Genomic DNA, 12,329 nt, shown 5'->3' on the forward strand with positions numbered 1-12,329 from the left:
ATCAAGACTGTTGGAAAAGCATTCTTCATGAAGCTGGTTAAGAGAACGCCAAGAGCGTGCAAAGCTGTCACCAAGGCAAAGGCTGGCTACTTTGAAGAATCTCAAATATAAAATATATTTGGATTTGTTTGACACTTATGTTTACAACATGATTCCATATGTGTTATTTCATAGTTGTGATGTCTTCACTATTATTCTACAATGTAGAAAATAGTACAAATAAAGAAAAACCCTGGAATGAGTAGGTCTGTCCAAACTTTTGACTGGTACTGTATATAGTCTGAGAACAGGGGCAGTGTTGTGCATTATGCTTTAATTTCATTCACCATCTGGAATGAGAGGGTATCAGTTTAATATTAAGAACATATAAAACATTGGAGCCATGGTGGTTGACAGGATAACAGGCCTGCTACACTGGACGCATGACTTTTACCGGGTATGAGATGCTCCCAATGTTTTCAATAAAACCTGGGAGTAAGCAGCATGTTTCCACGACAGGCACGCAGGCACTAGCTCTGTAATCAAAAATTCTACCCACTGGGTTACGCGTTCAGTGTAGCAGGTGTGTCACAGGGGAATAAATTAAGTGAAGTGAATATTTGAGGTGGGGGGGGGGGGGGGTCTTTGGATCCCCCAAAGTCTCTCTTTCTCTTTCTCAGTATTGTGCTTTGTCATACCTATTAAAATTGAAACAGGTTCAATATTGCAATGTTTCATCACTCGTGAATGGGTCACTGCAACACGTAGATACTGTAAACAGCACCGCTAATACTGGACTGATTGTCACCAGGGTCAAGACTTAGAGTGGTATTGCAGAGAGAAAGAGAAAGAGCAAATGCATGAGGGACTGGAGAAGGTGTGTTAGCATGTAAAGAACCCTCCCCCCTTTGAATTTTCCTAAAGCTCAGCTTGTTGTGGGGGAATCAAGATCTGGAGTAGCCGTGTACTGCAGACCTCTTCTATGTTTCAGCCAATAGGATTAAGTCTGGACTCATATCAGCTCCGCCCGCATTTGATCTGCCAGTCAGGTTCCAGGGTGTCCGCCGTAAAATGGTTGGATTGGCTGCAGGAAGGGAGGGAAAGATGAAAATGGTGAAAGGGGAATGGATGAAATAATAATAAGAATCTTTGAGTTATTATAGGCCGCAATTTGTTGGTCAGAGTACATTTCAAAATACAGAGTTGAACATTTAGCAACCACACACACACACACACACACACACACACACACACACACAGAAGTCCTAGTTGGATTTCAAAAAATGAGGCAAATAAAGAGGTACAAATAAGCTTTTTCAATCCACGTGTCATTAACTGCGATTATCAATTAGTAAATTAGCAAACCTTAACTGATATAAGCCCATTTGATTAAAAACGACATAACCGCCATTATTGGATCACCTGTTAAACATCGGAGGATGGCTCCTTTAGTCTTTAAAACTAATACGTCACTTTATTATTATCCCTTTATTCAACAAGGTTTCTTAATTGAGAACCAATTCTTATTATTTCAAAGCCCATCTAGTGACTAATGCTGGAAATTAGTGCAAGCTAAAGCAAGACGGTGCAATGCATCTGCCATCTGGTAAATTGATGTGTCACTGTTGTCACTGAATCTGTCCCTATCAAGTAAATTAATGATTATTTTGAAAAAAGGCCAAAAGGATAAACATATAGCCAAGAGGATGTTCTGGGTGTGAAAACTCTTCTCTCAACTTGACTCGTTTTAGTAATCACATTTCGTTATTAGACTGCTCTCCTCCCGGTTAAGCTTGGATCTGATGTTGCTGTTGCCGAGGTCCAAGATGCCGTGCTCCTGGCTGGCGTAGCCATGGTAGTAGTCGAGGGGTAGGCTCGGTTGCCACGGAGCTCCCCGTTGTGGCTGACGTGTAGGCGGGGAGGTGGGACGGGAGGGAGGGCTCCGTTCCAAGGGGTGCTGGCACAGGAGACGCCCGAAAAGGAGACCCCGGGCCTGGCAGTGGCGGTGGCCGTCCCTCCCCCCCCTCCGGGGAGACCATGGGGGTCTGCTGAACCCAGAGAGGAAGAGTCCTCTTCCTATCGATAGCAAGACAGAGGGAGGGAGGAGAAAAGGCGGAATGGTGGGTGGGAGGGAGTCAGAAGAGAACGCGTGGGGAGAGAATGTCACACAGGAGGGGATAGAAGAGGGGGTTGGGGGGGAGTTTTGCAGAAAGGGAGAGAAGAAATATGTTATAAAGTAAAGGAATGTGAAGTTCCAACAGAGATGAAATAAAAGAAAGACCCCACAAGAAAGCACAGGACAGAGACAGGGGGGGTGGGGGTTTAGGGTTGAGAAACAGGGTCCTGTTCATTAGGTACCCAATGGAAGAAGACGGACTGATATACCTGGACTTATCCAATAAGAAAAGCTTTTTTTCTTTTTCCGTTGCAAAACATTTTCTGATGTATGCCCTAATGAACACAACCCAGGTGTAGTCCAACCATTTGTCTGAAGCAATACAGAGGGACTTTAGCCTAAGGTGGCAGTAGCGACCTTTCCCCTCATGTAATGGGATTGATAAGAGTCAGTGTTTGATATTTCAATTTGAGAAAATGTAGTTGTCAATGGGCTTCATATCAGTGACACCCTAACAGTGTTGGCTGCCTTAATTCACTGCGGACTGTGGCCTCATACACACTGAACAAGTAAAGCTAGAAATAGCCAAGTTACGAAAAGTGTCACGTGGTCCCGGAGTCTGGTTGAGTGGGTAACGCTCTCACATTTTAATCCATATACGTTCCCCCACGGCGGGGATCCCGGTTCAATCATGAGCGCTTCACATTTGTACTCCCTTTACTCTCCCTGCTTCTGCTCCTATCCTTTCTCAAATAATACAATGAACGTGTCATGATTAACCTCTGTTTGGGAACAGCAAAAACTCATGCTCATGACCAATCAAAACCACTGTTTCAGGCATCTGGCAGATGCCCCAAACTCATCCTCAACACAGGGATGCACAGAAAACTACCATTAGTCATGCACTCTGTAAGACTTAAAAAATACATGTATGTTTAATTCATAATTTCCCGCAAAGATGTATCAATACACTCTCAGAAAAAAAGATGCTAATTAGTACCAAATAGGGTTGTTCATGTGTTCACCCCACCACCTCAAAATAACTGATGAACATAAACACAATATGGCAACACAGTTAGAATAAAACAACAAACTAAATCACAGGTACAACGGTATGGGAAATCATGCTACATGGAAACATAACCCACAACCCTCTAACAAGAAGAAAACCCTCTTTGCAACCATTCAGACAGTAAAGAACCCAACCCTACTCTTCCCCCCAACCCTGTTCACCGTAAGTGTTAGTCTGACACTATCAGTGCAAACCGCAGCTTCTTTCTGATTCACACATTGAGCCTCTCGCTTTTGAAAGATGAAAACATTTCAAATGATTAAATACACGTTAATACAGTTGTACCATGGTAAGCTACTTAAGGCATTTTGTTTTCAGAAATGTAGGGGGTATATTTCAGTAATGGAGTGTTGGATACCTTTACAAATAAACATATAGATGCCAGGGCTCTACTTTCCCTGGCCATACACACTATATAGTGTGCAAGAAATACCATGTAGCTGGATCAAGGGAAAGCTAGCCTGGAATCCAAACTGAATATCTCTCCGTTTCAATATTATTTCACTACACTGGTTCAGTCTGGCCATGCTTTCATTGAAACTGGTTGTGTCTACAAATAAGGGGCATTTGGCAAAACAAACTGGTCAGGGATTGGATCACCTTCAGCCAATCGAAGGTTGTCCAGTTGATAAAACTCCATGTTCTAGGACTCGAATATGCTGCAATGCATAGCAACACCCCTATACTTACCACACCATTCAACCTTATACTGCCAGTCCACTCCATCATAGATGCCATTTACACCAGCTTTGAGAAAGAAATGCCTCAATATGCAGTGGTTGAAAGGGTCTTTTGTCAGTGGTGGTAAAAATTCTATAATGTAGAGAGACATTGTGCCCAGACACACATTCAACAGCTTACATACTGTAGGACGGAATAGACATGGTGCAATATAGTATGTTGTCAAGTAACCAAATTAATCAATGTAAAGAGAACAGCGTTTTACTTGTTTCGCATTGTTTTCTCAAAGGGGAAGCTGGTGTTGAGAAACTTGGCTGGGTCCATGAGTTATCAAGGCCCTTTATGGGGTTAACTATGTCACCGTTTCTTTGCCACAGGTATGTCATATATGGTTAAGCCCGTCATATCTGGGTAAGCACGTTGCAGGTTTCAAAATGCATTCCACTAGCCACATGCTACCACTACTAATGTAAAAATGGCACATATGACAGACTAGTGAATCCATATTAAACCATGTCAACGTACACACCATAGACTCACAGAGACTAGAATACACTCTCAGCCATACAGACCAACGGACAAACAGATCTGACCGATCTGCTCTCTGAACATTCTGGGCTTCATTTCAGGAATGGCACTCACTCTCAACTCATCCTCCACAGCCATCAGCCTGTAAAAGAAGGAGAACATGTATATTTTAGAAAAAGCTACAGAACCACGATTCAGTTTCTTTCTGCCATTTGGCCTCCCATCATTAGCCTTTCTGTTTATGGAAACAGATATGATGTTCGGGGAATTGAAATTCCCACAAAAGTAAATGCATTCAACGTAAATGATATCTAGGCAAGTGAGCAAGCAGGCATAACCTTCTGTCTTGTCTTGTTTTGGTCGAGCTCACCTGTTGATAATGCCTTTGATTTGGCTGTCCTTCTCCAGCTGCTGCTGCCTCAGCATGCGCTCGCTGTCGTCCAGCCGGTTCTGGTACTGTGATAGGATCTTGCTGGTCTGCTGTTCCTGTGAAAGCATCCTGCGCTCATACTCCTCCAGCTTCCGATGGGACATTATCAGGCGCTCCTTCAGGGAATGGATCTCCTCCTCGTATTCCTTTACCTGGCAGACAGACGGCAGGGGAGGGAGATCAATGCTCTGGAATTCTAGCATCTATTAGGCAGACCCTGGCGCAAGTATAACGTGATTAAGGGGGAAGTTGTAATCGACGAGGGGGCAAACATTTTGGGGTCTTGCACTGGAATTATATTGAATTCTGCTTATATCACGCTACATCACAATAAACACTAAGTTCAAATGCAGAGATTCCGAGATCATTGAGTGCTCTTTAAGTGACAGGTTTGCGCGCAATCTGTCGCCCATTTCCACTGCACTGTATCAGCGTTAAATATGGGACTTCTAGCAGTCTTAAGGACAAAGACTCAGCAGGAGGCAGGCAGGTAAAGGTGCAAATGAGTGTTGGATTTATTTACATAGCGCTGGTGTTTCAAAGATGACAGTGGTATTTACAAATACACTGAGTGAACAAAACATGAAGAACACCTTCCTAATACTGAGTCAAACATCCTTATTTAACCTGTCTCCTCCCCTTCGTCTACACGAATTGAAGTGGATTTAACAAGTGCCATCAATAAAGAACCATAGCTTTCACCTGGATTCACCTTTTCAGTCTATGTCATGGAAAGAGGTGTTCTTAATGTTTTGTACATAATGTTCTGACTTCAAAATGTCAGTTTTCAAAAGAAAAAGCCTCTCTTTAGGCAAAACCAGTCTTAACCAATAAAGCACAGGTAGGGTCTACCAGGCTCAGATACAGCCTCCCCTTGAGTTACCCAAAAGTGAACTAACTACAGGGTTGTCAGGTCAAACAAAAAATTATAGCCCAATGACCACGCAAAACCTGCCCAAAAGTCTTGAAAACTAGCCCAAATTAAAAAAAAATTCACAGCAAGAGAGGAGTTGCCATATTTATACAATAGCCCCTTTTCCATAACGTTATCGAGCCAATTAAGAAGGAATGATTTAACTTGTAACAACGTTAGAAGCAAAATTCGGGGTTCCTCAAAATAATAATTATTGCAAGCTATGACATGACGCAATAAAGCAATTTGAAAATGTGGGAAGAGAAAATATAATTTCCCATTATTCATCTCACCAGATCGTTTGCAAAAGGAGTATGGTGTACTGCCAATATACCACGACTAAGGGCTGTTCTTAAGCATGACGCAACACAGAGTGCCTGGATACAGCCGTTAGCCCTGGTATATTGGCCATATATCACAAACCCTGGGGATGCCTTATTGCTATTATAAACTGGTTACCAACGTAATTAGAACAGTACAAAGTACTGTTTTGTCATACCCATGGTATATGGTCTGATTTGCATAGTCTTTTAGCCAATCAGCATTCAGGGCTCGAACCAGGTTTATAGTTGTAAAACAATCCCTTTTGCACATGTGCATAACTATAGATAAATCCAACAGGTAAGTTTGAGTGATGAAAGTTGGACAGAGGATCTCTAAATCTGTAAACAAGAAAAACTTGGATGAACATAAAAATGTATATTAGACTATTCTCTGGCAATTGTGCTATTATTACGTGCCAAATGTTAAGACGACAAATGGCCCATTTGCGATACTGACTTGTCATTTCAATAGGCATAGGCTAGAAACTAGAATTCGGGTTCATGATTCAATTTTGCCATGGTTTGCTTAGATAAAGGCAGGTAGCCTATAGCCCCTGATAGGCCTAACATCTAATTTCAGATAGTTTACAGTAGCCAAGACAAGATGTAGGCAAGATGTAAACTGAACGATTTAGCAGTTTGCTTAGTACAAATTAACTGACTAATTTATTTGACATGAATAGTGTTTCAATACTAAAGTGCCTATAAGAACATCCAATAGTCAAAGGTTAATGAAATACAAATGGTATAGAGGAATATAGTCCTATAATTCCTATAATAACTACAACCTAAAACTTCTTACCTGGGAATATTGAAGACTCATGTTAAAAGGAACCACCAGCTTTCATATGTTCTCATGTTCTGAGCATGGAACTGAAACGTTAGCTTTCTTACATAGCACATATTGCACTTTTACTTTCTTCTCCAACACTTAGTTTTTGCATTATTTAAACCAAATTGAACATGTTTCATTATTTACTTGAGGCTAAATTGATATTATTGATGTATTATATTAAGTTAAAATAAGTGTTCATTCAGTATTGTTGTAATTGTCATTAGACCCTAAGCACACAATCAAGACAACGCAGGAGTGGCTATGGGACAAGTCTCTGAATGTCCTTGAGTGGGCTAGCCAGAGCCCAGACTTGAACCAGATCGAACATCTCTGGAGAGACCTGAAAATAGCTGTGCAGCAACGCTCCCCATCCAACCTGACAGTGCTTGAGAGGATCTGCAGAGAAGAATGGGAGAAACTCCACAAATACAGCTGTGCCAAGCTTGTAGCGCCATTCCCAAGAAGACTCAAGGCTGTAATCGCTGCCAAAGGTGCTTCAACAAAGTACAGAGTAAAGGGTCTGAATACTTATGTAAATGTGACTTCAGTTTATTTTATTTTATAAATTAGCATTTATTTATTTTTTTTACTGTTTTTGCTTCATCATTATGGGATAGTGTGTAGATTGATGAGGGAATAAGAAATATATATATATATATATATATATTTAAAATAAAGCTGCAACGTAACATCATGTGGAAAAAGTCAGTAACCTCATAAATATTGTCAGGATGTAGCAGTGGTCACTTTTCTTTTCCATATTTACCAACATGGTATGTGCATTTGGTGAATGTAGATTGGCGGAGGAAATAAAGGAACATTATAGCAGTTGCTCAGAAGCAGATGAACACTTTGCCCAGGCCCTAAATACTGTCCTCTAACCTTTTGGTGATGCGGGGGCACAAACTTCCCCGCATTGGCCTTTGTTGAAGTAGGTAAGGGAGCATTCTCTCCCGAACGATGCACAGTGGACACTGGGGTTATCTCCAGACAACCCAGCAGTGAAATAACTTCAGTGACACACCGAGGAACATTTTGTGGTGCAGTAATTTTCTCTCCAAGCCTGGGTCAGCGCACACCCTCTCCTCTCCAGGCTCCTGAGAGGATGAAAACCTCACACACCCCAACATAGGGCAGATACTCGTGCAGAGCGCCTTCCATAGGGACAGCAGAAGAGCAAAAAGGAGATAGTTTGGCCTCCGACACGGCATCCTCACCATGGCCTAACTGGTAAACTTGACCCCGCACTTATAAATCAAAATAAAATATTACAGGCAGAGGCGTATTATGTTATTCACGTAGCCTACCACAGAGATGAGAAGCGCCCTAGTTGCTTTCCATAGCCCCCCTACACACACCGTGGTGCACTCTGTCCATTGTGCTGACAGCTGCAGCGTAGAATTATTATTATTTTTTTGCCAACCTGTCACTCCTTCATTTGAACTTTTTTTTGCTATTTTTATATAGGGACATAAAACTAACGCTGAGGGGGCACACGTTTGAACTGAGGGAGCTAAGCCCCCTTTAGCCCCCTCGTGAAGCTGGGTACAGCATTAGGACTGACCCCAATGTTTCAGAGCTCCTACAATACACTTTATTCCCCAACTGTAGCACCGTAGTCCCCACTTTTACACAGTGTTAAAAGTATGAACCATCTGTTAGGTGAGGAATTACATTAATTAAAGGGGATGCCTAGTCAGTTGCACAACTGAACGCATTCAACTGAAATGTGTCTTCCACATTTAACCCAACCCATCTGAATCAGAGAGCAAGACAGTTAACCCCCAACAACTGCGCCAACAGTGTCGATTAAGACAGCCCCCCGCAGTTGTTGGGGGTTAACTGCCTTGTTCAAGGGCAGAACAGCAGCTCTTTCCACCTTGGAGATTCAAACCAGCGTCCTTTCGGTTTACTTGCCCAACACTCTTATTGGCCTCCGCTAGGCTACCTGCATTCCTTTCTTCAAGGAACATTTAATTCAAGGAACAGTCTAGCAATATTTTCAGGTCCCAATCCTGGAACATCAAATTATGACATGGAGTGAAAATGTTCCTTTGACCTTGTCATAAAATTCTTGGAACATCATGCTGGGGGTTAAATGTTACCCTACAACCAAATGAAAATCAGATAAAGACATTCCCCTATAATCTAGGAAGCTTATTTAATTTACTAGAGAGGCTCTCATCCCCCCAAAATGGGCTCACCCTATCCATGCGAGACTCGTCCATGCTCTTGGAGTACTCCTTCAGCTTGAGGTCCTCAAGGTTTGATGAGCTACGCAATATTTCGATGTCGGCAGAGAGGTGTGGCATGTTGGACACCCAGGCCACAGTGCGCTCGTTGGGTGTCAGGGTGGAGGGGGACTGAGAAACCTGAAAGCAAAGAGGCAAGATGATACAGGAAGAGGCTCAGTAATTGCATGATCATGCTATCAAAATTCTTAAGACTAAAAGGTTCTCCTATCTCAGAAAGTATTTAGGAAAGCTTGTGATGTGTTCTAACCTGTTAAGAGTTGACGGTGGATGGATTAAATTACTAGATAAAACAGCAACACTTTTCTGTGCTTTTTAGGAAGCTGTCCATCTTCAAGATGTATCTCTTTGGACTTGCCTTTGGACAAGTCCTTAGATTTTGACAATAGACAATAATGTTCAAACAATAGCCTTCATTACATAATCAGGTTGTATTTGATGTTACATTACATCATTTTAAATAATGTGCAACATGTATAGAACTGGGACCAAATATAGATTTGGTTAAAATCGAACACAAATAACATGTTCATGACACTGAAGATGTGACAAAAGCTAAGCTTCCTCAGTGACCCCTCCCTCCTAAATCAGCTGAGATTCTGAAAATCACAGAAGTGTGATTAATAAATGTAGCCAAGGTGGTTTGTGACGTGTAACCTTGGCTGAGACCTCTAGACTCATTTTAGCTTCCAGAGCTGGACTAACACAGTCTCAAGGCCTAGGTGTCCCAACACAGAGCCCATGATGTTCCAGCAATATACCTGTTTATTGACTGTGGGCTTGAGCAGGTGCTGCTGTGGAGGCTGCTGTTGCTGCTGCTGAGGTTGCTTGGTGCTCTTAGTCGGGGTGTCTGTGGTCTGAGGCTGCTTGGAGCTCTTAGTCGGGGTGTCTGTGGTCTCTCCGTTGCCCCCTTGTGGCGCCCCCTGGCTGTCCCTGGCAGAGCTCGACTGACGCGGGAGACCAGGGGCTGGGCTGTCAGACTGTTTGACGGACAACTGCTGCTGCTGCTGTTGTTGTGGCGAGGGCTGCCTGCCACCAAAGCTGGACTCGGGCGACTGGAGAAGGAGGTTCCTGCTCTGGGGGCGGGCTTTGGGAGGGGTGGAGGTGGCCCCGGGGCTGATGGACAGCTGGGATTTCAGGCGCTGCGGGGGAGGCGGTGCTACGGAGCCATGACGGACAGGGTGCACGGTGGAAGGGGGAGTGGCCAAGGAGGTGGGGGTGCCCATGCCTGTTGCCGTCTGAGGGGTCATGCCCATAAGAATTTGCTGCTGGAGATTCTCCTGAGAGCGAGAGGGTGGGCGGGAAAAGGAAGAGAGGGAGACAGAGGGAGGGAGGGCAGGAAATATTTAGAAAAAGAAGATACAGTATTTGAGATCAAATACTATAGGAGAGGGAGAGTGAGGGAGAGGGTATAAGAGGAGAAATGAGGAATGAGATGAGGAATGGTTGTGAAGTCAATTTAATTGGACAATCCCTCTTTCGTTCATGCTTGTCTAACTTGTTTTTCAAGCATCTTCTCATACTAACAATTAGGGATGCACAATAAATCGGTGAACATAACGGAATCGATTACGTCATGTTCACAAATGATGTGTTTACGAAACCGTGTTGGTAATAAAGCATAATTTGTTCGACCGCAACTTCTGGGGTAGCTAGCTTTAGCTTGGCACCTAGCTAACACCAATACAACCAGCCTGAAAACAATGACCAGTAGAAACTGCAGTCATTTTCATTATTATCAGCAATGATTTGGGAATCCTTGTGAGTAAGTATTAGCTAGGTTGCCACTTGTTGTTTGTCTATTGAAATTGAACTTCAGTTCATGAAAATAAATAGCTATCCAGATAATTAACCCTGTTGCCCAAAGCCAACGTTATAAGCAGCCAGCTAGCTTCATCTGGCTAGTGAGGCTCAAATGGACCGGGCTATGTGTTGTGAAGCTAGCCACAATAAAGATTAGGCACAATAGTGGATTTTGCGGTTTGCCTTCAAAATAAAATGTAATTGACAGTGATGCAAATTAAAACAAATAGTACAATTATGCCATACTTTTATTTTGAAGGCTAACCGCAAAGTCCACTATTGTGGTTAATTCTTATTGTGGCTAGCTTTATATAGATGGGTTCGACCATCATTAATTAAATAAGAACTGCCATATAAATTAGGGTTATTTTAGATGATGACACCTAGCTATGTCATCCCTAAATCTTCCTCAGATTATTACCAATCCCACAAGGTATGACTCCAAACACCCAGGAAAGGCTACTCTACTTGATATTATCCTCACAAATAATCCTGATAGGTATCAGTCTGGTGTTTTCTGTAATTACCTAAGTGATCACTGTTTAACAGCCTGTGTTCGTAATGGCTGCTCAGTGAAATGATCTGTCCGGCTTTGTCATAGACGATTGCTAAAAAACGTTAATGAGCAAGCCTTACTTCATGACCTGGCCTCTGTAAAATGGTATAGAATCAGCTTGATCCCCTCTTTTGATGACACTTGGACCTTCTTTTTTGATATTTTCACTGGTATTGTTAACAAACACGCCCCCATAAAGAAAATTAGAATTAAAAACAGGTTCAGCTCCTGGTTCGACCGTGATCTTGCAGAGTTACTCCACCTCAAGAATTGCATTTGACAAAATGCTCGACACATGCATACTCAGGCTGACTGGCTCTTGTTCAGGCAAATGAGAAATAAGTGCACTCAGGCTATCCGGAAGGCCAAAGTTAGTTACTTTAAGGAGCAGTTCTCTCTCTGTGGGTCTAACTCCAAGAAGTTCTGGAAAACTACTCAGATGATGGATGTGTCACTTGAAACATTAAAGGTCCTCAATGATGTCACCATTGCCCTTGATTCTAAGCAATGTTGTGCTGCTATTTTTACTAAAGCCAAAGCTTTTGATACGGTAGACCATTCCATTCTTGTGGGCCGGCTAAGGAGTATTGGTGTCTCTGAAGGGGTCTTTGGCCTGGTTTGCTAAGTACCACTCTCAAGTGTATAAAGTCAGAAAATCTGCTGTCTCAGCCACTGCCTGTCACCAAGGGAGTACCCCAAGGCTCAATCCTGGGCCCCACACTCTTCTCAATTTACATCAACAACATAGCTCAGGCAGTAGGAAGCTCTCTCATCCATTTACAGTGGGGCAAAAAAGTATTTAGTCAGCCACCAATTGTGCAAGTTCTCTCACTTAAAAAGA

The 12,329-nt window shown here is 42.7% G+C and overlaps 1 protein-coding gene across 1 annotated transcript in view; it reads right to left on the reverse strand.

Annotated features, from left to right (window-relative positions):
• Positions 1-277: 277 nt before the first annotated feature.
• Positions 278-12,329, reverse strand: part of LOC139391741 (ras/Rap GTPase-activating protein SynGAP-like) — a 64,175-nt gene continuing 52,123 nt past the window's right edge. Inside the window, exons 15-20 of the mRNA XM_071139246.1 lie at positions 9,891-10,409; positions 9,082-9,249; positions 4,747-4,958; positions 4,491-4,518; positions 1,738-2,055; positions 278-1,063 (exon numbers count right to left, since the gene is read on the reverse strand). Coding sequence (XP_070995347.1) covers positions 1,747-2,055; positions 4,491-4,518; positions 4,747-4,958; positions 9,082-9,249; positions 9,891-10,409 — 1,236 coding nt within the window. The 3' untranslated portion in view covers positions 278-1,063; positions 1,738-1,746. The remainder of the gene's footprint in view (positions 1,064-1,737; positions 2,056-4,490; positions 4,519-4,746; positions 4,959-9,081; positions 9,250-9,890; positions 10,410-12,329) is intronic.

Source organism: Oncorhynchus clarkii, chromosome 32 (genome assembly GCF_045791955.1).
Source record: "Oncorhynchus clarkii lewisi isolate Uvic-CL-2024 chromosome 32, UVic_Ocla_1.0, whole genome shotgun sequence".
Taxonomy (NCBI): domain Eukaryota; kingdom Metazoa; phylum Chordata; class Actinopteri; order Salmoniformes; family Salmonidae; genus Oncorhynchus; species Oncorhynchus clarkii.